Here is a 27,691-nt window from a genome sequence, read left to right on the forward strand (position 1 = left end):
TAAAAAATAAAATGTTCCTTTGAACCCTATATTCCCTCACCTGGTTACCACCAAATTACCATTTTTAAAGGAAACTCTTTTAAAAATATGTCTATAATCTCGGACCTTAGTTCTTCCCCAATTGCTCTATATCCCTACCACTTCATTATAAATTGTCTCAAGATCACCAAAAACAAACACATCCCCAAGTCAATGTCCAATCTCTAGTTTTCATTTTACTTAATCTACCCACATATTTCAGTCCATTAAGCATTCCCTTCTTCAAACATCTGTTCATTTCCAAAATATTAGTCTGAGTTCTCTTTCTGAACACTGACCATCCTTGTCAGACTGGTGCCTCTTAATTTCCCCCACCTCTGAATTTTAATGATGTGCAGCTTATTCTCCGACATTTTCTCTATGTGTATCCTTTCTTAAGCAATCTCACTCCATTCCATGACTTTCAGTGCCGTGCTTTCTACATACAAACCTTTCTCAAATTTAGATATCAAGCCAAGACCCCTTACCTGAGCCCAGATTCATACATCCACCTGCCTAGTGAACATAGTAACTTACATTGTCTCAGATGTCTCATACTCACTGTGGTCCAAAACCAAAACCCCTTCATTTGATCTCTAAGCCTGTTCTTTCACAAACCTATCTTAAGTACATGTTAATAGGACATCTTTCTAGCTATTTAGGCCAAAAACTTTTTAGTCAACTTTGATTCTACTCTTTATGTCATGCCCTGAATCTATCCGTCAATAAACTCTGTAAGCTCTACCTTTAAAATATATATGGAATCCAATCACTTCAAACTCTTTCCACCAATATCTCTTTCCTGAAATAAAAATTTCCAAGATTTTCCCCACTCTAGTGGTTTATTTTTCCCATAGGATTTCCTGTCGGATTGGGCTAGTTGCTCACAACCTTGCAGGTTTCTCATCCTCCTCTGAATGATAGTCACTCTTTATGACTTTAGAACTTCTACATGGTTTGGTCCCACTGCCCCTCTGACCTCACCTTCTATCACTGTTCCATTCCTTATTTTGGCTCTGGTCACATAATCTGAGACACACATACTCCAAGTATGCTTCTCCTTCATGCCTTCTGCATGTTTTTCCTCTCTAAAAAGCTATCAGGAGGAAGAGAACTTTTTTCTAGTTTCTGCTCAAAAACCATCAAAGAGGTGTTTCCTGACTACCTCACTTAAGACAACTCCTTATCCCATGACCCTTGTGCCCCTTTCTCTTGGTAATTCCCTTATCATGTTTTGTGTTTATCCTGCTTAATACCATGTGACATGATTATTAGTGTATTAGTATGTTGTTTTCCCTTCTCCTGCTAGAATAACTTCTATGATAGCATGTCACTTGGTTGGTTCACTCTTGTGTTCTAGTTTGGCATCTAGTCAATTCCCCATGAATATTTTCAGAAAAAAAAATGAAAGCCCAAAGGCAAAACTCCCAATTTCAAAGAGAATGTCCAACATGAAAGCTGATAAACAACAGCTAAAACTAACCTTTCATCATGCATTTTGTTATAAGATTGAAATGAAGATAATGAGAAGGCAAATTGGGCCACATCATAATGCAAGCACACCCCTAATATGCATAACCTTTAATATTCAGTCACACAGGACTGATGCTTGGTACAAGGCATGTGTTTGGGGTTTTAATCCTAGACCAGTTACTAACATCAAAAAATAAAGTAAAAAAAAAAAATTAAAAAAAAAACTGTCCTCTCTTTTCTATCAGAAACAGAATTTCAGGCAGTTTGAGGAAAAAGAAAAAAAAGTAAGATGACTTAAAATACTAGCACCTTTTATCTCTATTATATAATCATCTATAAATCTTATATTTTTAATTCCAAATATAAACCTTCAGTGATGTAGTAAATAGCCTTTAACGTAGATATTTTGGGCTCATATACACTGGTTTTGCTTTTAAAATCGTATAAAGAAATGCATTAATAAACACATAAGAAGAAAACTTCAGCAAAGCCAGCCCTCTACCGCAGGAAATGTGTTTCCATACTTGTAGCAAGGAGATGCTCTCTCCACGCACACAAACCCAAAGTAGCCTCGTCTGCCTCCAAGTCTGGAACCTTTTCGGTGCTTGAATTCACAACAGGAGCTTAACCTGTTCACCTGCAAACCATTCAGGAAAAAGGTGAGGCTGAAGGGAAAACCATGGTGCCTTTTGGAAATAAACTGAAAGGTCTCTGGAATAAAAAAAAAAAAAAAAAGAAAAAAGAAATGCATTAGTGAAAGCAACCATGAACCAACATCTTCCCAACCACATTTTTCTTTAGGCAAATACATTGTGCAATAAATCATGTTTTAATTCGAGGACAACTTAAATCATAAAAACACATTTTGTAATAGATGCTCAATATCTTATACAACTCCTTGATATACAATAATATCTAACATTATATGAGCACTTCTTATATTCTAGCACTATGCCTGATTATCTTAGTTTTGCTATTTCTCAACAATCACAAGAAGTGGGAATATTTCTATTGCTATTTCTAGATGAGGAAATTGAAGCTTAGAAGAGTTCTGTAATTTATTCACTATCATACAGTAAGTTGGAGAGTTAGTGATTAAAGATAAACATCTCCACAGAGTCCACGCCTGTCTCTTGTTATTTGCCATCCCTCCCCCTTCCAGGCCAGGGATTGAATTCAGGGCCATTCTGTCACTGAGCTAATCTCCAACCCTTTTATTTTTATTTTGAGACAGAGTCTCCATAATTCGTCTATGCTAGCCTCAAACTTGCGATCATTGTGCCTTAGCCTCCAGAGTTGTCGAGATGATACGTGTGCAGCAACATGCACAAATGCTCTTGATAAAGTACATAATGACAAAAGAATACTGTGAGGTCAGTAAGATTTTTTAAAAGTTCACATTTTTAGTTGTGACCTTAAATATCCTAATACGTATGTGAATGACGCAGAGTTATTCCATCTCCAAGTCATACTCAATTCTATTTGAATTTGAGACTTCTTTATTCTCACCCACCCACTCACTGAAACATCCTACCAATTAATTAGAAACCAATGGCTGTGATTAATAGTCTTTAATCATCCAAATTTTTGTAATTCTCTTTGACAAAGATCCCACTCAAGAGACCCTAAACTTCAAGACTTACAGACCTTATTCTTTCCAATCCTGCTTCTCATGAACAACAGAGGTTTTCAAACTTGAATATGGACCAGAATCATCTAGAAGACTTATTAAAACACAGACTGCTGATATTTACCCCAGAGTTTCTTAGTCAGCATTTCTAACAAGTTTCCAGTCAACCCGGACGCTGCTGGTTCGTAGGACCCCACTTTGAGAACCCTGATCCAGATGCATGCTTGTATGTTTGTAAAAAACCATGAGAACTAAAGCTGGTATTGCTCATCTTGGTTTCTCTACGTCCAAGAATAAGTATAAGGGAGGACTCCCAAAATAATTAATGAATCATTATTTGACCAACATCCTTCACAGTCACCTAGAAAAGCTGTGAGTGTAGCACATTATACTCCTAAAATATTTCTAAGTCAGATGCACCTTGTCTTAAAAAAAAAAAAAAAAAAAACTATTGAAAAAGTAATTCTGCCATTTACATATAAGTATTTTTGATGTGAGATTAAATAAACTAGGGGGGAAACTGAAAAAGTTAGCATGCTGGGAAGCTAAAACACAATAGGTTTAAAAATCCATTTGTTTTAATAATAAGTAAACTCCTTAAGTGGTGACTAGAAAGTGAATTTGATTGCTTTCATTACAGAAACTTGACCCTCACATTCGTGTAACAGAATCCATTCTGCTGCAGCCTGTGCGCGTAACTCCTCAAGTACCCAGTGCAGGAAGAAAATATGTATGCTCAGGAATATGCTGAGAACTGGTGCAGGAAATCCCTTCTGGACCGTCCCTCCACTTGATGTTCATGCAGCTGGAGAGCACACCCAGCTGTTATTCCATTTTGTTCTTTTTTTCCCCAAATTTATTGAGGAAGAACTGACACCATTTGCTTTTACTCTTTTGTATTTATTTTATAATTTTATAATTGAAATTATAGTGACATCTCCCAATGCTGACTTGGTTCATACCAGAAATCACAAAGTTTTGGTCCATGTCCCAGTTCTTCACTTACTACTTGGATGTCCTCAGGGGGAAGTTATATAACTTTGGTTTCAGAATTTTCACCTATAAAATGGGAATGGTTGGGGTGATGGAGATCTCAGTTTACCCACTTTGCAGAGCAGACTTAAAGATGATGTAATGTACAATATTAGAAAGCACTTTATAATACTTGCAAAACTTAGTTATTCATTATTTATCAACAGTGGATAGTGCTGTAATAGGCACTGAAAGAAAGCAAAAATATTAAAAATGAAAATATCAAATGTGGTCATCTCCTCCAAAAGTTATAATTCAGCAGGAGAGACAAAATTAATGTACCACGCTTCCAGAGTGAGCTCACCAAATCCTCTCCCCTTAAAAATTTGTCTCTGGAAATGAACCAGAGTCTTAAAACCAACTGAGCAGCACTCATTCATAAAAAAAAATCACTGAACTTGAGGTAGAAACAGCAGAGAATCGGAGGCATCTTGCCTGGGGCTGCTCTCATCCCCACTCCTGCCACTGTTTCATCACAGTAGCTCTAATTGGGGAGGGCAGCACATAAATAACCAGCAGTTTCCCTGTCAGTGGGGGCTGCCTTGATATGGAGCCAAAGAGGGAAAATCTCTTGGCCTGTGGCACTACCAGTAATAAGTAGCTGTCTCGGAGGCAAGCTAACAGGGAAGGTCAGAGGTTCCCTGAGATTGGAGTTCTAATTAGGAATAGCAACACGCCAGTGGACCAACCAGAAATTTAGCAGGGAGATACAGGCCATAAGGCAGTCTTAGAAGTATTCAATAAGCTCTCCCATATCACCAGCGAACTGGAAGGCGCACGGGTCCCAGTGGACCTGACCTATTCATTCATTCTCAGCCTACTTGGAGCTTAACTTATGCAGAGAAGAAATAGAGACTGGTGGAAATAAAAGTTGGAGCAGACTTGGAAAGTACTGGAACTTGAATGTCCTCCTGAGCCACTGAAATTGAAAACCACTCAGAACCTCAAGATGTGATATTATTTGGAAATCAGGTCTTCATAGATAAAATTAGTGAAGGAGTGAGATGAGATAATCCTGGCTTTCGGTTTTGCCCAAAATCCGATGACTGACATCCTTATAGAAAGAAAAGGGTACAAAGAGTACACATGCAGAGATGTACAAAGAAGGCCATGTCAAGACAGAAACAGAGATTGGAGACAGAGCTACATGTGACAAAGGAGGGCCAAGAATTACCAGGAGCCACCAAATCTTTCTTCCCCAGAGCTTGTCAGGGAGCAAGAACTTGCTAATACCTTCATTTGGGATTTCTGGTCTACAGACTTGTAAGAGAATAAATTCTATTGTCATAAGCCACAATCTGAGAGACAGCTACAATCAGTCTTAGGAAACTAACACCCCTACCAACAGATCTCCTAGCAGAAGGGAGAGGGTATACTAACTCAAGGTGTTTGAGTCTAACCTCTTACCAATCATTAATGAAATCAGAGACACCTTTGAGACCAAACTAAAAAATAAAAATAGAATTCTTAAAATTTGCAGTACCTATAATATACAATCTAAAATATCTTTTGTTCCAACAAAAACCAACAGACTTGTAAAAAAAACAGGAAAAGGACCCATAATCAGAAAAATATATAAAAGCAATAATAGCCACTCCTACAAATCCAATCAAGAATCACAATATGTGCATATTTAAAATCTTTATATGTCCATAACAGCATTATTTTTAATAGCCCCCAAATGGAAACAATACAAATACCCTTTAACTGGTGATTGCACAGAAACTATGATATGTCCATGTGGTAGCATATAGTTGGCTATACAATGAGCATAACTACTGGCACATCCAGGTGAAAAATCCCTCATCTGAAATGCTTTGGGACAAGAAGTGTTTCAGATTTCAGAATTTTTTGCATTTTGAAATATTTGCAGAGACTTTAAATGTCTGAGAATCCCTAATCTGGAAATCTAAAATCCTAAATGCTCCAAAATTCAAAATTGTACACGTCACTATTAAAAATAAATGCATGTCTCTTAAAAATGGTATGCAAAGTGAGAGAAACAAGACACAAAATATTACCTATTGCATGATTACATTTATATAAAATATCCAGAAGTCATTTGCAGAAAGAAAAATTTGTAGAGACAGAAAGCAGATCGGTGGTTGCAGGGGGCTGACTATGAGAGTAAGGACTCACTGCCCATGAGCACCCAGGGACTTTCTGACATGATGATGTTCTAAAATTAGCTTATAATAATGGCTGCAGTACTTATCCAAATTTCTAAAAACTATTGAGTGGCATGCTTACGAAGAACAAATTGAAAGGCATTTAATTTATACCTTGAAATCTAAAAAAATCTTTAAAAAGATCCATACATGATAACACGTCAAGGAAAAAGAAACAGATAGTCAATGAATAAAAAAGAAAAAAACAATGCTTCAGTTTTGAGTATCAAGAGCCATGGGCCACTGGGGTAGAGCAGAGTGGAAGTCCCCTGAGAAAGGTTCAAAGGCTCAACCTAAGTCTTAAAAATGGTTGAAATTTTAAGTTAAAAAGAAGGAAGGATAGTGCATCACTAACAAAGGAAACAGCACAAGACAAAATTGTGTGGGGGACAGCCGAAGAGCTGTTTGCCAGGGAATGAGGACTCACAAATGAGTGAAATGGGATCACGTTATGAAAATACAAGGAAATGGGGCACAAAAGGAAGAGAGCAAAAAAAAAGGGGGGGGGGGACTTTGTTCATTGCCTTCACATGAACCCATGAGGCCAAGGTTGGTTTTATTCAAAAAGATAAATGCGGCAAGTAAAAATTCCTGTGAAGAAACTGTAGCATTTACAAGTAGCAAAAGTTATTGTGACTGCATAGGTGATATAATAGGCAATCAGCTTGTGATTTGGAGTCTAAAATCTAACTACAAGAGGCATAATGAATTACTTTGAGGATAAAAGATGTACTTGCTGCATTCCTAAAGAATTTTACTGTTATTTTTAATAGAAAAGCAAGACAAATTAACAAAATGCCCTATTTTAATGAGTTTACTGCTCTAAGCATATGCTAAAGGCCTTTATTTTTTAACAGAAATATCTAAAAATGTATTCACATTTGACAGATTCATGCATAGCTTTGATTTGTAAAAAGGGCAGATTATTTTCAGTCCAACTAAACTGCTAAGATTGCTGAACCTCAAGACAACTCTAAACTACCCAACTTTTCAATTTGAACAATTACTTTCCTGGCAATCAAAGGCAAGCTGATACAAAGTATTACATGGACAAGATTCAATTATTAGAGTCCACAATTCCTTCCTATTATTCAAGACTGTCCAATGCCATAACAAAAAGTTCCAGTATCAATATGCATGCCAAATAATACTGAATTGGGTAACACCCTCTCCTCATGTAAACTGATTCTGTACCCTCATAGAGAATACCAGAATGCTGTTCAGCCAACACTCATTTTTTTCATTTATATCTACCACATTATCCAGCAGTCAAATAGGTATTATGTATAAATTTTATTGAATAAAGTGTAATCTAGGACCCAGGAAAATGTTCTTGCTGTAATTTCTAACTTTAGATTATAGCTAATTTCAGTAATTTCCCTAAATTAATAGCTGAAAGTTATACTTAAAAAACTAAATGTATGCATCTATGCCAAACTCATTCAGAGTTTCAAGTCCCTCATATTATGAAATTATAGGAAACTTACTGTTACTGATACAGCTAACTAAAGTAGTGTAGAACTGACCCAGGTCTTGCACCTAGGCAGGGTCAGGGCCCTGATTTTGACTGTACAGAACTGGATGTGGAACCTTGGGGAGTCAACTTGGAGCACCTCCTATTTTCCTCATCTATAGATGGAGTGAATGAACTCTGGAAGGCTATGACAAAATGAGTCTATGTAAATGACATTTCCACCAAATATGCAAAATGAGAAAAACAGTTTCTGGCATAATTGAGCATCATATTACATTTTAAGTCAAAATTAACATGCAAGCGTTTAGTCTTGTTTATTTGGGAAGTTTAAAACATGCATTTCCTAAATATGTAGTTATATCTTTAAGAGTTTGAATTTTTTCATTAATTCCATCAATTTCCTTTTGATTGTATGAGAGAAATCAGAAAAGCCAAAAGTAAAATTCCTATGTTTGTCCTGCACTCCCAAAATTCCTAAGTCTCTGACAAGACCCTGCAAATATAAATAGTCGCTTTAATTAGTAAAAATAGTATTACAATCTTAACAGAGTTTCTTAAGCAAAAATTAACAGATACAATCCTGTAAACAATTTTCTTTTTCATTGTTTCTTCACTAAACCAAATACTGAAGAAAAACACTATAGTACAACATGTGAAATCCAGGATATAAAAATTATCATATTCTGATAAACATGAATTTATGACCAGATGAAAACAGAAATTTACTAAGAAGCCATTTAGCCAAATTTTGCACCAAGTTATTTAGGTGTGATTCACCCTGAAGTTTATTGGATTTGTGATTTTATCTCAACACACCTCTAAAGAACAAATTGCCAATCTGTTATTTTTCTCTTAGAATAATGTACGATATAATTCACTATGGCAAGCCAAATAGTTAACTTATAATTTGGGGCACAGCTTATTCGTGCAACATTTTAATGATCATACATCTCTATCCCAAAATTAATCTATTACCGGGTTAAATCACTTCAAATTCCTTCTTCCACAATCTGCAGGACTAATTGCTGCTTCAGTTTCAATCATGGAGCAGTAAATCTAGATTTACTTTTAGGCAGCTGGTTTATAAGTCCCTGGATATGCATAATTTCATAAAGTGATTGAAGTCATTTTGATATTATATCAACAACAGCTTATCTATAACATCAACCTCAAGCAATTAAAATATGCACGTTTCATGCGTACCATTTTCAAATAGTTTGCCTTTGTAGACACAAAGGTTTTCCCCACCACAGTGCTGTTGATAAATTTTTATTTCATCTCGGAAATCTTGGTTGTCATAAGCTAGGTGCACATTTTTCCCCAAATAGATCATTGTAATAGCTGCATTACTATGCAGTGATGTTTTATGAATCCTTCCTGAAACCTAGAATAAACAGAAAAGAGGCTTATTAACTAATTACTTTCTAATCAGTTCTTTTTTTCACATGGCATTATAATATGAAGAACAGAAAAGGCTAGTTTTATGTACCTAGTAAAGTGTCAATTCATTCAGTGCACAGAAAGTCAAGCCCATTACAAAACAAATCCCTCTAAACAACTATCAAATATGATTTTGCCTTTACATTTTGTAAACACTGGGAATTTGGACAAAATTTGTCATTTTATTATTGTATGTTTGCATATGTATTATATATAGTAAATATGTCAAGGATGCTAAGAGGAGATCACTTTTGATTTTTTTAACTAATTGTTAAAAATTCAAACAAATGAATAAATATTGATGCCATCATTTTGCCCTAATCCAAATTGACATTGATTAGGATTTAGCAATAGTGCTTATAATTGAATCTATCTTACAACTGGGCAGTGACAACGCATCATTTCTGGGTTTTAACCATCTGAGAGGGGCATGCTCAGGTTGATTCCTTCTGTGGCCACTGAGGATTAGGCATCTCATACTTTCTGTGGCTGGGATTAGCCACTCTCACAGGGGCATACAGTTCCATGAAAAAATAACATTACTAGTATTAGCCTTAATATCAAAACAATATTTCCAACAAATTTTTCAAATTACCTCATAAAACTATTGAATAAGGCAATCAATTTAAATTCTTTATAAAATATGCAATTAATGTACATGCCAGAGATTTTTGAAATGTCCTAGGCATTCCTTCCTATATAATATTCTGAGGTGTGTTCATGAACGTGAACGTACATGGTGTCTGCCTAACCTCTAAAAGGAGAAGGCAGAAAGGGAGACAAATAGGAATGGATGAGAGGGCTGAGACTGAGATGGCTTAGTAAGAACAGAATAGGTCTCTAATTGTGCATGGGCCAGGCTTTCTCACTTTTCTGAAATAAACATTTAGCTAAATGAAAAGTATAAAATAAATTTTTAGTTAAACAGAAAATTTGGTGAGACATACTTTCAGCAGATGCAAGGCAATTATCTGAGTTTGAACTCATTAAATAGGTATATATGGGAAGCATTTTTTTTTTTAAGAATAACTAAGCTGCAACAAAATCTTTCTGAAAGAACTACTGAAATATTTCCATTCCCAAAGCCATCAGCACTTCTACCTCGGAGAATATTTTTCTGTTCAATTCTATTTCTCTGAAGCAAAAACCAGAGAAAATAAATCTGATGAAAAGAAATTCTGCAAATGACGGTCTGAGAAGAATAAATGTTGGGGGAAAGTCCGAGGTTGAAAACTATTCAGGCAAATTGTCTTGCCTGTGCTTATACAGAGCTCCCATATAGAGAGATAATCAACAGAAATATTTCAGGGACATCAAAAGTCATGAAGGCAAATGGGCAAACTGGATATAATGTTTTGCAGATCAGAAGCAGTTCCCTGATTCCCAGTCAAAAGCAGAGGCATGATGGCAAGCCCGGCTCCTACTTGCAAAATCATAATCCCATGTTTCCGATTCCCAAGCAGCTGGGTTGGGGGTGGGCAGGGGATGTCGATACTGTGACCTGCATGTGTGCAGCCCACCACACAATCAGCACACTTATGGCAAATCCACTCCTCAAGCTCCCGCTACAACATTTAATGAAGTGACTGATTAAATAATAGCATCCCTTTTCTGTTAAGCCATACTTTCTGAAATGGTATGAATTTAGAGAGAGCTCCTCCGAGCTTCTGGGAGATAAGCACACTATAAATACAAGGTTATAGTGGCATTAGAGTGAGAGGAAGGCCTGCTTCTTACGTAAGAAATGAGAAACTGGAGGGAGAGACTTTTAAAAATGAAATAAATGGCAGCCTTTCACGCTTTTATTCCTTCTTATTCATAATTTTTTTCTGCTGAAGTATATTTCTGATAGCAACATCTCTGTCCTCTTGGGTCTAGTTACTTCATCCTCTTTTAAAAAAATATTCTCCAATTATTGTCACCGAGTAAACTTTTCTGTGTTCTAACAGGAGGCCCAAGCCACAGCTTGTGATTTAGTACATATACTAGGAAACAAACCATTGTCCCTTTTAATTGACTAAATTGCCTCTGTATTTACCATCTTCCAAGGTTATAATAACCCCCCAGAGACTGATGAAACTTTAACAAGGTTACATGGCCTTTCCTGCTGTCCTCAAATAAGTACCAAAACCTTTCATGAAAATCCAGTTCCATTTCAAGGAGCAAGGTCTCATAGCCCTGCACAACCAAGGCTTATCTTTCTTACTTCATTCACCAGTTGATTATGACTTTCCTTTTATTTCCTTTCAAATTTCTGAGGCAAGTGCAGTGTGACAAATCACAGGTCCATGGAATGGTTCACCAATCAGCCATTACATATTTGCGATATTTAGCATTTGATTGATGTACTAAGCTATAACTGTAATCTCTTTTATCCCTATCCTGGATGTGTGAAGTATATAAGAGACTATATTGGTGTCAAAGTACCTGTTGTAATTGAGAGTACTGGGCAACAACTCTTCTCCACCCACTTAAACAACCCCAGTGAACCTGGAACATAAAATCTTAGGCCACTGCAGTAGACTTTTAAGTAGTAGGGTCCATTGAATGTGTCATCCAAAGTGAAACACAGGGCCAGATACAGTGGTGCACACCTGTAATCCCAGAGGCTCAGGGAGGCTGAGGCAGGAGGATTGAGAGTGCAAAGCCAGCCTCAGCAAAACCAAGGTACTAAACAACTTGGCAAAACCCTGTCTCTAAATAAAACACACACACACACACATACATAAATAAATAAATAAATAAATAAAACAGGGCTGGGGATATGGCTCAGTGGTTGAGTGCCCCTCAGTTCCATCCCCAGTACCACTCTGCCCACACAAAAACAAAAAAGCAAAGTGGTACACAGTGACTGATTATTATGCTTGAGGGAAAAAACAGGCAGAAATCTGAATTGTTTCAGGAACACTGGAATATATGGTTACCCTACTGATAGTCTCCCCACTCCAATCACATATCCCTCAAATATCCACCCTCTGTTGGATATTGGATCTATTGTCCCTCAATAAATCATGTGACTCTCCTGCTTAAAGTTCTTTAACAATTCCCTATATCTGCATAATAAATTCCAACATTCCTCAAACATAAAATGTCTTCCATTTTCTAGCCCTTGCTATCCCTTGATGATTGCAGTTTCTTGTTTTACATTTAAAGGTCCAGTAGGCGACCTGATTGTAGCGGCCCAAACAGTATCAACCTGTTTTTTATTTCTAAACCTCAATCACTATATGAGTCACATGATATCAAAACTATTTCCTTACATTACTCAGAGGGATAGGGTGACATCTTATCCATCTTAATGCCCCCAGTGAGGACCTGGACCTAGAAATGAAACAATGAGTTATTCCACCTTCTCTCCTTTGCTGATAAAAAAAAAAAAAAAAAAAGCTACAGTAGGTTGGAACGCAGTACTAATCAGAACGTGTAAACTGACTTCCAGTGTTCTGTTCATTCAAACACCAACTTTGGGGGCTCATCCTTGATAAAAGACTGATACAAAAAAAGCTGGCTCTTTCTTTTGATAAGGAAGGCTGAGACTCTGACCTTCTTAGTAAAGAGTCCACCCTTGAACACCCTTGAACTCCAACCACTGCTGTGGCACCCAGAACCGTATTTGGTCTCTCCTCTACTCCAGGGCATTGTTCACAGGGTCAGTACTAACACTGTCTGACCAGTTGGCTTTTTAACTGTTTTTCAAGTCCTGATTGATTGTATAGTTACTAAACTACAATGTTAATTTTAAGCAAAAATATTGTTTAAAAGAAAATGTCCAAAATGAATCAAGCCTACCATGAAGTATGTTGAGTTATCATGTATTGAAATGATGCTATTTTCCTTTCTCACTCTCAAATCTGGAGCAACTGGTGAGAAAAACCAAGAATAAAAAATGCCAAGATAATACACTGACTATAATGGAAACTGAAAAAAGATTTTAAAATTGATTCAAAGGAATATGCAATTTTTCTAACAAAGCCTTAGGTTTGTTAGGTTTTATTGTTGGAGAAAGAGGATCTATATCTGAAAGTCATCCCTGATTTTCAAGATATTTGCTGAAGGTGAAAAGGATAAGAGTTTAATTTTTCACATGGATAATAAAATAATAACTATTTATGAACATACTGGTAATAAATACACTGGATGAAATGTAAGCAAAATCAAATGGCTATCCTCAATGTCCTTCAAAATCCAGAAGTTAGGAACAAGAAAAGTTCATGAGTATCTATGAGTATCTATAGTAAGGGATGCCAGAGAAGTACCAATATCCTTTAGAAAAGGAAAAGGTAGAATTATTTTATGATGTACAAACAAACTGGAGAGCAAAGGCCTTTGAGGGTCTGGGAAGGTGGATGTGATTACACATCTTTCAGGTACTCACAGAAAATATGAGAAAAATAATATTTGCCTTCCTAATATAAATATCAAGCTGGGCATCATGGTGCACACTTGTAATCCCAGTGACTGGGAGGTTGGGGTGGGCTGAGGCAGGAGGATCCCAAATTCAAAGCCAGCCACCAGCCTCAGCAACTTAGAGGCCCTAAGCAATTCAGTGAGATCCTGTCTCAAATGAAAAGGGCTGGGAATGTGGCTCAGTGGCAATGCACCCTTGGGTTCAGTCCTCAGTACCAAAATAAAAAAGAAAGAAAGAAAAGAAATATCAGTAAGAGAGCCAACTGCTCTCTGTGAGAAAGAAATGTCTGACAAATGACAATTAACTTCTTCAGAGATTTGAGGGGGAAAGTCTCCTAAAGGAGTTCCATATAATTTGGATGTAAGGAATACAAATATCAGCTTGCTGAACTGTATGCTTAACCTTTGATAATAAATTCTGTGACCTCAGGAAGGTTATTTAAACTGTTTTTGCCTTAGTTGCCTCATCTCTGAAATGGAGATATTCTTTCTTAGATTTACTGTTTGCATTAGATAAAAAATTTATGTTAAAAACTGAGCAAAATTCCTACCATAATCTAAAGGCCTACTAATTATAGGTATAACCATTATTGTCATTATTAAACATAAAATTTCAGATTTTATTAAGACTTAACAAAAAGCAAACACATGACAGCAGGAAATCAAATGAGAAAAAATAAGAAACTTGAGAGTGGGTGAATTTCTAGCATAAGTTAAAAAACAAAAAATGCATAATGTGGGGAATGGCAGTTGAAAACAGAGAGTAATTCAGGCTGGCCTGGATAGCAGTAGGGGAGAAGGCAGGGAAGAGGCCAGAATCCGAGAGACCTTGAATGCCAATGGATTAAGCATGACTTCTTATTCTGACATTTTGGAATCTGGGCCCTTAGTGACCTAGGGAAGATTTCCCACCAGTGTTAAGCACTTTCTAGGGATATTAAAGGACTTTCATTTGCAAACTAACCAAACCAGCGTCCACATCTGCCACCCCCACTTCCTCTATCAGGCATACTGGAGCCAATATTTTGCCATAATCACCCAGGGCCAGGTAACAGACAACTCGGGGAGACCCCCACCCCAGAGCTTACTGAAATTATTCATCCAAACCCAAGCCTGTATACATAGTCTTGTCCATTCCTTCTTAAAGAAATCACAATAAAGGCTCTTGCCTACATTTGCCTCCTTACTCCCTCTGCTTCCTTATCTATACTACTGCTTTCTATGTGTCCCTGCATGGTGTAGGGTTTTGATGAATTTATCTGCCAACTTGGTTGGAACACAGTGCCTGGGCAGGGGTTCAAACAGGTACTTGACTAAAGCACGTGGGTGTCAGCACCTTGGAAAGTGAGAGTAAGGAACTGTCTTTTCAATGGCAATCATCTCCTCATCTATATAGTCTCACCATAAATTAATACCTATCTCTCTCTCTCTCTCTCTCTCTCTCTCACACACACACACACACACACACACACACACACTCCTCGTGCCCCCCACCCCTTCTGTATTTTAAAACAGCTAGGAGGAATCTAGCTGCTTTCTTTAGCAAAGGACAGCTAGTGAATGTTTTAAGCAGGGGAGGAGCACATCATTCTAGAAAATTTCATTTAGCATCATTATGAAAAATCTACTAAAATTGAAAGGGCATGTTGATCATTTATTTTTCCTCTTCTGGACTTTTTTTTTTTTTTTTTGTACCAGGGATTTAACCACTGAGCCACATTTTCAGATATTTTTTATATTTTATTTAGGGACAAGATTTCACTGAAATGCATAGGGACTTGCTAAGTTGATAAGGCTAGCTTTGAACTCAACATCCTCCTGCCTCAGCCTCCCTAGCTGCTGGAATTACAGTCATGCGCCACCACACCTGGTCTCTTCCTTGACCTTCATGCTCTGATCTTTAGTTCTGTCTGCTAACTTCCTACTCAAACCCCATTTCAAATACTACCTACCCTCTGAGGCATTCTCCAATCTTCTATCGGAACTAATATTCCTTCCTCTGTGTTCTCATTGTGCCACATGATGACGGAACACATCACAATGTATCATGGTTAGATGCATATATATCTGTCTCCCTTACTCAACTGCAATCTTTCTGAGAACGAGGATTTAGGCTTATTGATAACTTTAGCACTGAGGATAGTGTTGTTCATAATCAATAAGAGCAAAACTCAGCTATTTGTTGATTTAGAGGCAAGACATAAGTACATAGATCATTGTGATAATTACATTGAGAGTTCTTTAGTAAGCCCCTGAACTACAGATGTAACAATGAGAATGGAAAAGTATTTATCAATACTTGATCCATTGTAAAGGTCACATCTAAAGCTGTGCAGCAGTCATTTGCTCCATTTAGCTAAAGGGCATTTGAAAGGTGGCTCCTTCAATGAGATGTGCTGTCAGTTAAAATACTCCTTGAATTTCAAAGTCATAGTATAAAAATGTAAATTAACTTCTTAAAATATTTCACTTATCAAGTACAATATATTATTAAGATTATTTCATGTTTCTCTTTACCTTTTTCAATGCAGTGAGTAAAAATTGTTTATGTGGCTTGCATTAAATTTCTATTGGACAACTCTGATCTAGAGGACTCAGCAATTAATTGGCTGTGTGTGTTGTAGAGGGAAGAAGTTCTAGATTTTGAGACCAAATTACTAGAGAAAAGGTTGTGCTTAAGAGAAATAAGGCAATTAAATGGAGAAGTTGGTTTAAGTAGTCACAATGCTGAATGTGAGGGGCAGCTGCACCTATCCATCCGGCACCTGTAATTGCACAGGGCTCATTTAGCGAAGGGAAGTGGAGAAAAGACTTCAATGAGACATGAGGAAAGGTCCAGACTAATATTCTCAGAAAAGTTTTTTGCCTTTATATATATATATATATATATATATATATATATATATATATATATATATATGCATATAAACAAGTTTTGATATTAGTATTTTTAATTGACACACAATCATAAAAGTTCTTATTTTAAAACCTATATCCTCACATTTATAGAAGCTATTTTGGGGTCTATCCATCCACATTTTTATTAGACTTTTGTATAGAGTAGGTTACCAGTAAGGTCAGGCTCTCTCAATCCTGAGGGGAACAAAAAAATCTAGAGGTGAGTAAAGTTAAACCTCAGGGCACAATCTAACTAGGATCATAGATCCTGCAAATGCTATATAAAGCTCTGAAGGTGCTAGAACAATACAGGGCAAAGCAACAGGGCACGAAGACAACTTGCTGGATGGTGCAAGCCATATTTCATTGTCTTTTACCTCTTTCTTCCCTTCCTTCTTAAGAGCATTTGAAGGACACTTTTGGTTGGCAGTAGTCACAGAACGAAAGAATGACTTTAATGCGTAGGTTAGCCATGAGAGTCATCCCACCTTAGATGACTCTTCTCTACATCTAAATAAAAAAGTTCATGTACTTACATAAAAATGCATGACTCTCGCCACTGGACAGATTAATTCTCTGCCCCTGCCTCACGGACCTGGGGCCAAAGACAAATGCAGGAGACACACGGAAAACTATTGAAACCATATAAATAAATGGCTACATTTTGAATAGAAAAACAAATGTCAAGTTTGATGCTTGTGCTGATGGCCACACTTAGGCCTAAAGAAAGATTCTAAAGGAGTAAGGCAAGAATTAAAAGGTAATAGCAAAGAACCATGAGAACAGAGTGGCTGGAAGACAAGAGAGGAGAGTTTCAAGGAGGAAATGAAAGCAAAAAATGCCACTATCAAAGAAAAATCCAGATAAAGAATAAATGTGAACTAAGATGGGGGAAGTAAATCTAAATACACCATGAAACAAAATAAATGTAATAATCATCAATGGAACAGAGATTCTCAGATTGGATTATCAGAAGCCACCCACATGCTGCATTAATATATTTAAATCCTGAAGGGTTTTTGTTTTGTTTTTTTGGTACTGGGTTCTGAACCCAAGGGTACTTTCCACTGAGCTACATCCCCAGACCATTTTTATTTTTATTTTTATTTTTTATTTTGAGACAGGATCTTTCTAAGTTGTTTAGGGCCTCACTAAGTTGCTAATTCTGGCCTTGAACTTGCAATCCTTCTGCCTTAAGAAGGATTTTGTCTTTAAGAAGACAAAAGTGATAAAAAGGATTATTTTTAATGATATGGGATTCATTTCAACAGTAAGATAAAAAAAAATCCTAAATCATTTGAAAGCATATAAGAGGTATTCCAAACATTTACAAAAGAGAAATTGGCATAATTACAAGGTGAAATGGACAAATTCATAGTTATAGTGAACAGATTATCATTATAGCTCAGGAACTGAGAGAGCAATCAGATAAAAAAATCTAAGGATTTAAAAATATGAAAAACACTATTAATATGTATTTTTTAGACGTTTAGAGAACCCTCCTCCCAAAATTTAAGGAATCCTATCCTTTCCAAAAACTGAATATAAACTAGCCCACAAAGCCTGTCTCCACAAATAACCAAATAATTAAAATCTCACAGAACAAGAATAAGATACTTTTTAAAATTAACATTCAGTGAACACATAAGAGTTTTTAGAATTGAAATGGGGCAGCAGAAAAAAAAATCTCAGAAGAATGCATGGAAGATAAAATTGAAGTCTCTCAGAAAGTAAAACAAAAGGATAATGAAGTAGGCAGAAGAGAAAAGCTAAAAATATTAGAGCACCAGTCTCGCAGTTTCAACATTGCCATAATAGAAATTCCAAAGGCAGAACACAGAGGTTTAGAAACAAAACAAAACAAAAAAAACAACCTGAGACTGAAGACCTGTAACTGGAGAGACAGGATAAAGTCTGTCAGAGCCAAGATTCCTACTGACCCATGCTGTGCTTCAAACCTGAACGCAGACCCCCAGGGGAACTGAGCTCAGATGTTGGTTTGTGCTTCCCTCGTTACGACCATCAGCTAGAGAAATCGTTGCTCTCCCTCTTTGGTGTCCAGCTCCAGAAGCCAAGCACTGATCACATTCTTGCTGGACATCTGTGTCTGGCCCACACTAAGCCCTCAGCAGATACCCTGATTCTGATCAGCCCTTGTTTCCCAGGCAGGGCACACTCACGTCCTACCAAACCCAGGCTCTGACTCAATGATTCTTTTCAGCTTATTTTCTCCTGGAAATATTGTCCTTTTATTACAAAGCTAAGTTTGAGCTTATGTCTGACGTGCCATGTGCAGAAATGACAGAACATTAAAGAAAAGCAGAGACAGAGCAAACAGAGGTCAGTGTAGTGGTTATTCTAGGAAGGAGTAGGGGATGTGATGGGGCAGGAAATAGGAGCTTAAGACTAATGTGATAATAAATTTCTACTTCATTAAAAAAGTGGTGCATATGTGGGTGTTTGGTTATTATTTAACTTGCACATACAGTTTTAAAACATTCTAATTTAATTTTTTGTTTTAATTAGTTATACATGACAGTAGAATGCATTTAAATACTTTTATATATAAGATATAGATGGGACAATTTATTTATTTGTTTGTTTATTTATTTATTTATTTATTTATTTATTTTTGGTACTGGGGATTGAACCCAGGGGCACTTCTCCACTGAACCACCTCCCTAGCCCTTTTTTAAAATTTATTATTTTGAGATAGGGTCTTGCTAAGTTGCTTATGGTCCTCGATAAGTTGCTGAAGCTGCTTCCACCTCCCCAGCTACTGGGATTATAGGCATGCATCACTGCACCCAGAAAACTTGAATTTTTTCAAGTGTGACCAGGCAGAATTTATCCAAGTCATGTAATACAACATCAGAAAATAAAATGTAGCCACTCAAGTACTTGAAGAAGGTAAGAAAGTAACTGTTTTTTTGCTAAGTGAGGGTCACATTCCTCAAGGAGTATGTTCATTAGCCTGGGGGAAACCAATGCCAGCATACAGTGTAAGAAAGGAAAGGAAAATAGTAGATGTGGTAGAAGCTGTTATAGTTCCAATACTCATCGCTCCTCTCTGCAAGAGGATGATGCTCTCATTCCAAGGCTGCTTGACTTGGCTAAGGACTTGCTTTGACAGTGGAATTCTAGAGTGACTCCTCAGTCTGAGCTATCCCTTCACCTGAGTCTCAGAACTGCAGCTGACCAACAGAGATGATCATGAGAGGAAGAAATCAAACTTTGTTGTCAGAAGGTGGAGTTGATTGTTAGACTAAGACACAGTGAATTACTCTTCCGTGAACTTTGCAGAGAAAGAAAGGAGAAAACAGAAGTCTAAGGTTACAGCCTGTGAGGAAAGGATTTGATTACCCTATGTAAGGCCTGGAATGTTGAGAAGCAGGGATTAATATTAAAGGCTAAAAAAAACACATTAGAGAGGAGGAAGGCATACCCTAGGCCACAGAAGAGTCAAAGATCAAGGACACAGGATGAAGGGTGGTCTTCATGGATGAGAAGGATCTGTCAAAGACAGTAGCAAAGGGAGAGAATTGATAAAATCAAGTTGAATGGAGAAAATTCGAGCAAGTAAGAAGAAAGAAGACCCCAGTCTTTTGAGAAGGCCAGAGGTGAGAACAACTGCTGCTAGTGATATGTGGACATGGGGCCAAGAAGGCACTTGAAAGTAAGTATGACTTTGAAGAGCCAGAATAGTCTGTGTGCATGTTGATATTTCCCTCCCTGAGGCTCAGTCAGTGAAATTTGACCCAGCCATCTGCTAATAAACACAAAAATTATATGTAACTAATACTGGTTGTATATTTACATAAAGAAGATGAAGAGAACTTTTTGTCTTCTCACTAGCCCTTATCTGTACAAACTTAATTGTTCTTTATTAGTACTTTCAGGAATTGAGTACCCCAAACTACAATATTAAAAAAAAAAAAAAAAACACACTAAGAGAAATTTCTTTCTCAGCACTACACACTAATTTAGCATTAAAGGGTTAAAAACAAAATTTGTTAAGGTATATCACATTTTCCAGGTATATTTAAGTCCCTGAATTTTCACAAATGAAATGTTAAGATACTTTAAATCAGCAAATTAAGGGAAATAAATAATTTGGAATTTGGGGAAATTTAAGCTAAAATTGACCACAAAACTTACTGAGATCATCAATTCTATCATCAATTATGCTGAATTAGTCACTCAACAAAACCACCCAAATCTTTAGTTTCAGATTCACTGAAGCTTACAAATACACTTATGAAAATCATTACATTTCTCACTGGACTGTTGTACACCTGTCATCCCAGGCACTTGGAAGGCTGAGGTAGGAGGACAGCAAGTTCAAGGCCAATTTCAGCCATTTAGTGAGACTCTGTCTCAAAATAAAAAAAAATAAAAGGGGCTGGGATGTAACTCATTAGTAAAGCTCTTCTGGGTTCAAAACCTAATACCAAAAAAATTACAAGAAGCAAATCATTGCATTTCTTAATGCAAAGCATCTTAAGTATTATCCCCCCAAATTCTTCAACTACAAATCAAACTTTGTGCAAAGTAATTTGTGTTAAATTAACAAAAGAAAAATTCATCCCATAATCACCCTGGGAAAGAGAGGTTCCAAGCCATTCGGAGCAGTAATTGGACGAAATCTCCTCCTCCACGTTCCAGATCTGTTATCCCTTGTGACTTTTCCATCTCGGGGAGGAGGTAGAGGAGGAACAGGCATCACGTAACTGTTAATGCGTGGAAGTTGATATGGATTCATTCTTTGTGAATTGTTCATGGAGTTCCTGAACTTCATCATTGCCTTCTTGCCCTGTAATCAAATTTCATGAACCAATGAAACAGAAGTGGTGACCCAATTAAACCAAAATTAACAAGACCAGTCTGAATTAATGACAACGTATACAAAAACAACTGGTATCCATAGACAAACCCAAAACACACCAGTCTGCAGAAAATTGCATTTTGTAGTATCCAGAGCAAATTAAATATTCACAATTCCTAAACTTGTGTAATATAGTTTTAAGCCAACATAAAATGATGACATTTTTATAGTACTCTTGGATTTTTCCTCAATAATCCATTAAATCTCTTGGGATCTAGTAGAGTCAAACAATTTAAAACTAAAAAGTCTATAGTATTATACCTTGAAACAGGTTTGGATATTAGACTTGGCGATAGGGAGTTAATGTTTTTTTTTTTTACAAGTTTTGACTTCCCCTATTCATATAGGTGGATATCCAAGGCAATCTCATACATTCTTTAGATTATTTCAATCACTGTGTGAAGGGCAAGTTTGACTATTTATCAAAATTTTAAAGGTGCATACTCTTTGACCTAGAAATTCAATTGGTAGCAATAAATCCTACACAGGCAACTACACAAGTACACTAATGTAAATTTTTATGAGGTACAACATACTCACGTATATAGCTACAGTATAAATTTAGCTGAATCATCAAAAAATGTAACATTCTAATAGGAAAATATTTAAATTTGGCTTTGTTTGTGCAATAGATTCTTACCAGACTATTGAAAAAATGTGAATTTATTTATCCTAGCATAAAAGAATGCATGCAGTATGATCAGCTATTTCACGTAAATAATTTGTATGTGGGTTTTGACTATAAGCAAGAATAACTGAAAGAACCTGAGTTACCTACCCCAATTTATAACAATGTATTTGTTTTTATAATTATTTGTATTTAAATAGTACAAATTTATGTTGTATTTACATTTTTTAAATTTATAATTAATTTTAAGCCCATTTAGTTCTTACTTTGAGACATTTAGTAGTAAAAAGCTATTTTTAAGAAAGGGAAGTTATTCTGCAGACAGTTTTTCATTGCTAAATAAGTAAAAGCAGGTTAAATAAAGGCAGGTGTAGTCCTAATTTTGATTAAAAAGAGCATTTATGTGAACAGAAGGGATTTAAATAGATATTCACAAAGCAATTTACTATTGCTAGAATGGTTGGTATTTCATTGTTATGTTCTTATTTTTCTTTTCTCCCATATTCCATTTTTTCTGTAATAAACTGCATTTAGTGTGGAATAACAAAAATAAGTGAAAGTAATAAGAAGAATAAAATCAATGAATCCAGAATTTGGGAGTTTGGCGATTTTTTAAAAATGATACTCTGACTAGGACAATTGTATGTCTTGTTTAGAAATGGGTTAATGATTTTTTTTAATTAAGATGTTTTTGTTTGTTTGTTTGTTTTAGCTCAAAGCATCTTGGACAACTTTTCATGCCATTACAGATAATTTACTGTCATTTTTTAAGTGTACCTTAGTATACTATGACATTTTTAAACAATATATAAATACTTGTTTCTTTCAATTGCTCACTGTTAAAAATATAACAGTAAAAAATATTCTTGATTCTATTTCTTTGCACATGTGTATATTCCTTGAATAAATTCCTATTTGTTAAACTGCTTGAGTATGTTCATATAAAATGGTTATAGATATTCCCAGTATTACCTTTATAAATAGTTGTTCCAATTTCTTCTCCTACCAACAGTGTATGAGAAACTCTCATTTGGAGGCTTATTCATTTTTAATAAAGAAATTACTTTTACTTAGTTTCACTGCAACCAATCTAATTTTGACCAAATCACTTTTGCCTAAGTTAAAGACCTTCACTCCTGGTATTATGCAAAGTTCAACCTGCTTTTATCTGTTGTACTTTCAAATACTTCCCACGTGCATATCCTTTATTCTTTAAAAAATTAATAAGAATTTATTAGATGCTCATTACATACTTAGTAATCATACAGATTACTACCATGTTGTTTGATTTCATATTAAAACATTTTCATCATCAATATCACTTGGAAAATATAAACATGTCTTTTCACACTATATTTCACTTATGAACATTAGACTATAAAATTCTTAATAAATTACTTTTGTCAGCCTTGTTAACTGATATAACATCAATTTCTAGACCAGGACCTAGCCCATAGTAAGTGGCCAATAAATATTTACTGAATGAAAAGTGAGGTTAGCTAATTGAAACTAACATGGAATTGACCTCAGTCTTCTCAGCACCTGTGAACGACCACTAAATATCTATCTTTCAGTAACCCAAATCCCCAAAACAAGAAACTAAGAAACCTATATTGATTTAGTCAGCCAGTCTATTCAGTGACTCTGAATAAATTTGGAAAATGACCTGAAAGAAAAAAAAATTGCTCCCTAACTAAATAGAAAAACTTGATTATGATCTGATTGATAGTGTTCGAATTTAACAAGAAAATGTACCAATCAAAATAGAATTATAGAAGCTTAGGACAGAATATAATCACCTTGGCAAACATGGAAGGTACTCATGCAAGTACAATCTAGGGGAAAGAAAATCCTACCCATTGGACTTTGAATATTTCCAGTTCTAATGGCAGAGTTATCCCTGGAGGACACAGAGGGTTTTAGCCAAAGACTTTTATATAGAGTTTTCTGGTACTTTTGGCAAGCACATTCCTAAGAGGAGATGGGTGAACCAGGTCATCTGAGCCTGATCCTGTTAACATTCTGTTATAACCTACCCCTTCATTCTAATTCCATATTCTCCAGGCAACCTTCTCATTATGATCTGGCTTCTCTTGTGGCTCTACTTACAAGAGAGGAAGGTACTTCTATAAGCTTTCACTATTTGATATCTTTTGGTGAATTAATGGCCCCTTATTATGGTAAGGCCCATTATTTTTGGTTTACTCTAGAGAGAAAAAGGACCTTGTTATTAGTTGTTTTAGTTAGGGTGACACAGTTTTCCAGGACTGACTATTCATGGACACTGGCTGAAATGGGAAATCCATAGGCCTCATGGATTTCCTACAAAGGGCCAAACTTATGAGCAAGCAAGTTCCTACCCAGCTCTAATCTAAGACAAAGAGCCATCACTTTGGGACTATCCTGCTTTTTGGGAAACTACTATTAAATTAACTGAAATAAAGTTTGTGAAAAATATTTCACAAGCTGGAAAGCACATTAAGTGGATTAAAGTATTAGTTATTGTTTTTAGTTATATTTATGCTTTTACTGTGAAACAATCATTTATTCATTTTAATTTAATGGTCCAGTGTCAAAGTTATCAGTGAAAGATAATAAAAATATCTTAATTTCATATGTTTTGTGTTTCCTAATAAGGAAGGTAACATAATTCACCCATCTCAGAATAATGATAATCATGATAGAGGCTCTTTTATAAGCTGGCAAATGTTTCTTCTTCACGTTAGAAACACAAACAGTACACTCCCTAGTTAGTGAAGTCCTAATTATCCCTCCCTATTTAAGTAACTAACATTTCATAGTTACCAAACCTCCTTCCTGTATTCTATTTAAATAAGTGAAAATTTCCTGGGACATGACCTTGAAAGGGGAACTCCTGGGTGTGATTAACTCAGCATTTTTAAAGATGGACATTCTTTTCCTTCTATATTCAACCTTCTAAGAGCCAAACTTGAAGTAATTTCATACACTGATGGGAAAGTAAGTCGGCATGCAAATGCAAACCTATTCTTAGAAAGTTTCATTTTCTAGGTCTTATGCATTTACAATCTGGAAGGAGTCAACACTGGGTCACTTCTGATAGAAGTCATGTCTGGCTATGAAAATTCTTTCCTCTTTGTTTTTCAACCAGCCTCTCCAATTAATGAGAAGTGTCCATACATTGTTACAAATCCATTCTTTATGCTTTCTGCTCAATATTCCAGAAATTATAGGACTTCCAGTTCCAGTTAGATATAGTTCACCAGAAATAACACATAGTAAGTGCTCAATAAATGCACAATATCGATTTCTCTATGTGAATTAATTGAATATAGCATCTTAAATCTGTGATAACCTAATATTCTGATCAAGAATAAGAACAAATTTCTTGAAGAAAATAACATTTACCCCAATGGGAAATGGAGCTTCATTTTCCAGCACTGAGGGTTTTAATCTGGATCCGGAAGTTATCTTTGGAACAGTCCCCACTGCAGGATTATGGGGAAGAGGCTGTAATCGAATTGGAGGCTGCATATTTCCTGGGGCAGTATATGGTCGAGGAGCTGTCTAGACAATTAGAGAAAAAAAATTCCATTTAAATTAGAATCTTGACATGTTTCCAGAACCAATTAATAACCTAACAAATTGCCTAGAATAATTAATGGTGCCTTTTTACTGAACAGATTAAACTTTAATTATGTCCTTCCATTATACATACCCTTCTGACCCAAAGTATTTGTGAAAACATATGGTGTTGAAATCCCCTACATAACTAAATGCCACAATTATAGAGTATGCTAAACAAAGGAGATGTCCTCTATCACATTTCTGTATTTTAATCATACTGTAAACTTGCTGACAATACTTAATTTATACCAGTCACAGAATGGCTTTGCTCAGTTATGTGTTAAGTTGAATAATGTTCCTATTTCAGAGATCTAAAAGAATAGTATTGAAATGTACTCATTTCAGTTTCAGCGTTTTCAATATAAATTCTATTCGGAATCCTTAAAGCCTTAAGATTGGTGTCAAAGTTAAACCAGACAATAGGATAGACAGATGCTCAACTGTAATGTATTACCATTTATTCAACTACTTCCTTGAAATATTAAGAAAACAAAAATGAAAAATTGTATCTGGCAACTTTGAAAAAAACTGTATAAAATCAATATGTTTTCCATGTTGCATATTTTGCATTTGTTCTTTTAATTCTCCTGTTCATCTTCTCTACCTTTGCTCTCAGCCCTGGCTGTCATTCCTTTAGGAACCTACCAACTAACCTCAGTATTGTAGTTATATTCTACCAAGAAAAGGAACTAACAGGAGACAGAAAAACAGGAAAATGAAATCAGGGCTTTTATTTCCCTGGACCCTCTCTGAAGGTTTCTAATGGGCCAATAAGGGTCTCTAACCAAGCCCACTGCTCCTGTTGGGAAATGCTCTCCTGCTACACGTTCTATCTGCTGGTTCTGGAATCCAATCTTTCTCTTTCTCCAGAGAGCCTAGGGACTGTGGTTTCCTGTTGTGCTGACCCCAGCATGCTTAACATCCCTAGTTGGTTTTCCTTAACCCTGCCTGCATCTTTGTAAATAGTTTCTTTATTAAACACTTCCTAATTACTTTGTTTGTGTGAGCCATCTGTTTCCTGCTGAGCCCCGGACTGACACATTTTCCAATCAAGAATGTATTGCAGTGAATATCAAAAAATGCCAGTATGGAGCATTGCAAAGTGCCTTTTGGGGCATCAACAAAATATTGTGAGTCTAGTATAAAGATTAGCAATGTGTCAAAAGTAGGGGGAGAAACGAAGCTGTTGACCCAGTTGTTCTATTACAATAAGATAATGGAAACCTATTGAAACTAGGAGATGCATGTTTGGGTAAGAGAATATGAAAAGGATGGTATATAAATGATTCATGAATAAAGCTTCATACATTGACTCTAAAGAATGGTGAATGACAAATATTCAGTTCTGGAAAAGTGTGTGTAAATACATAAAAAATGATGATAAGGCATCTCCTACTACCAAATATTAGTGTCGGTACCACCTTGAGAAGCATGTCATGAATAGCTAAAGCTCTGATTTTGTTAAGTCAACATTTGTTGAATTCCAACCAAAGGCCCAGGAAGGAGATTAAAAGTAATTTTTAACATCTAATGGTGACACAGGACAACCATTGTCAAATGAACAACACAAATACTGCCAAGCAGAAGATAACAACAAAATACCTGAGAACAAAACTTAAAATGTAAAGGTCTTGGAATATTAGAGTAAGCCAATGAGGCTAATACAAATTAAAATTCCACAAGCAGTTAGATATTAAATGGTTAAGCAAGAGAAGAAAACAATAGCAAGAAGAATGGTAAACTTTAACATCCAAACAAGAGAGCCAATGAGAGCAAGACACAAGAGGAGAAACAAAGATAATAATCCTCAAACTCTCTTTTTCTTCCTTCACTAGTTATACAATTTTTATCTAGGAACACCACTGTCATAAATAAAGATGATATTTCCAGAATCCCTTACAACTCTGTGTATGCCTCAATATGAACAGAAGTGATAGAATGAAACTTCCAGATCATGTCTTTGGAGAAGAGAAGTATGTGTTTGCTTTCTTTCCCCTCTACCCATTTCCTGTGGTTAAGGTACTCATATGGT

At 36.0% G+C, this 27,691-nt stretch overlaps 1 protein-coding gene across 1 annotated transcript in view; it reads right to left on the reverse strand.

Moving 5' to 3' along the window:
• Erich3 (glutamate rich 3) overlaps nt 1-27,691 on the reverse strand; it is a 73,368-nt gene that overhangs the window by 37,705 nt on the left and 7,972 nt on the right. Inside the window, exons 4-7 of the mRNA XM_071618607.1 lie at nt 25,441-25,599; nt 21,138-21,353; nt 8,999-9,179; nt 2,016-2,202 (exon numbers count right to left, since the gene is read on the reverse strand). Coding sequence (XP_071474708.1) covers nt 2,016-2,202; nt 8,999-9,179; nt 21,138-21,353; nt 25,441-25,599 — 743 coding nt within the window. The remainder of the gene's footprint in view (nt 1-2,015; nt 2,203-8,998; nt 9,180-21,137; nt 21,354-25,440; nt 25,600-27,691) is intronic.

Source organism: Marmota flaviventris, chromosome 10 (genome assembly GCF_047511675.1).
Source record: "Marmota flaviventris isolate mMarFla1 chromosome 10, mMarFla1.hap1, whole genome shotgun sequence".
Lineage (NCBI taxonomy): Eukaryota > Metazoa > Chordata > Mammalia > Rodentia > Sciuridae > Marmota > Marmota flaviventris.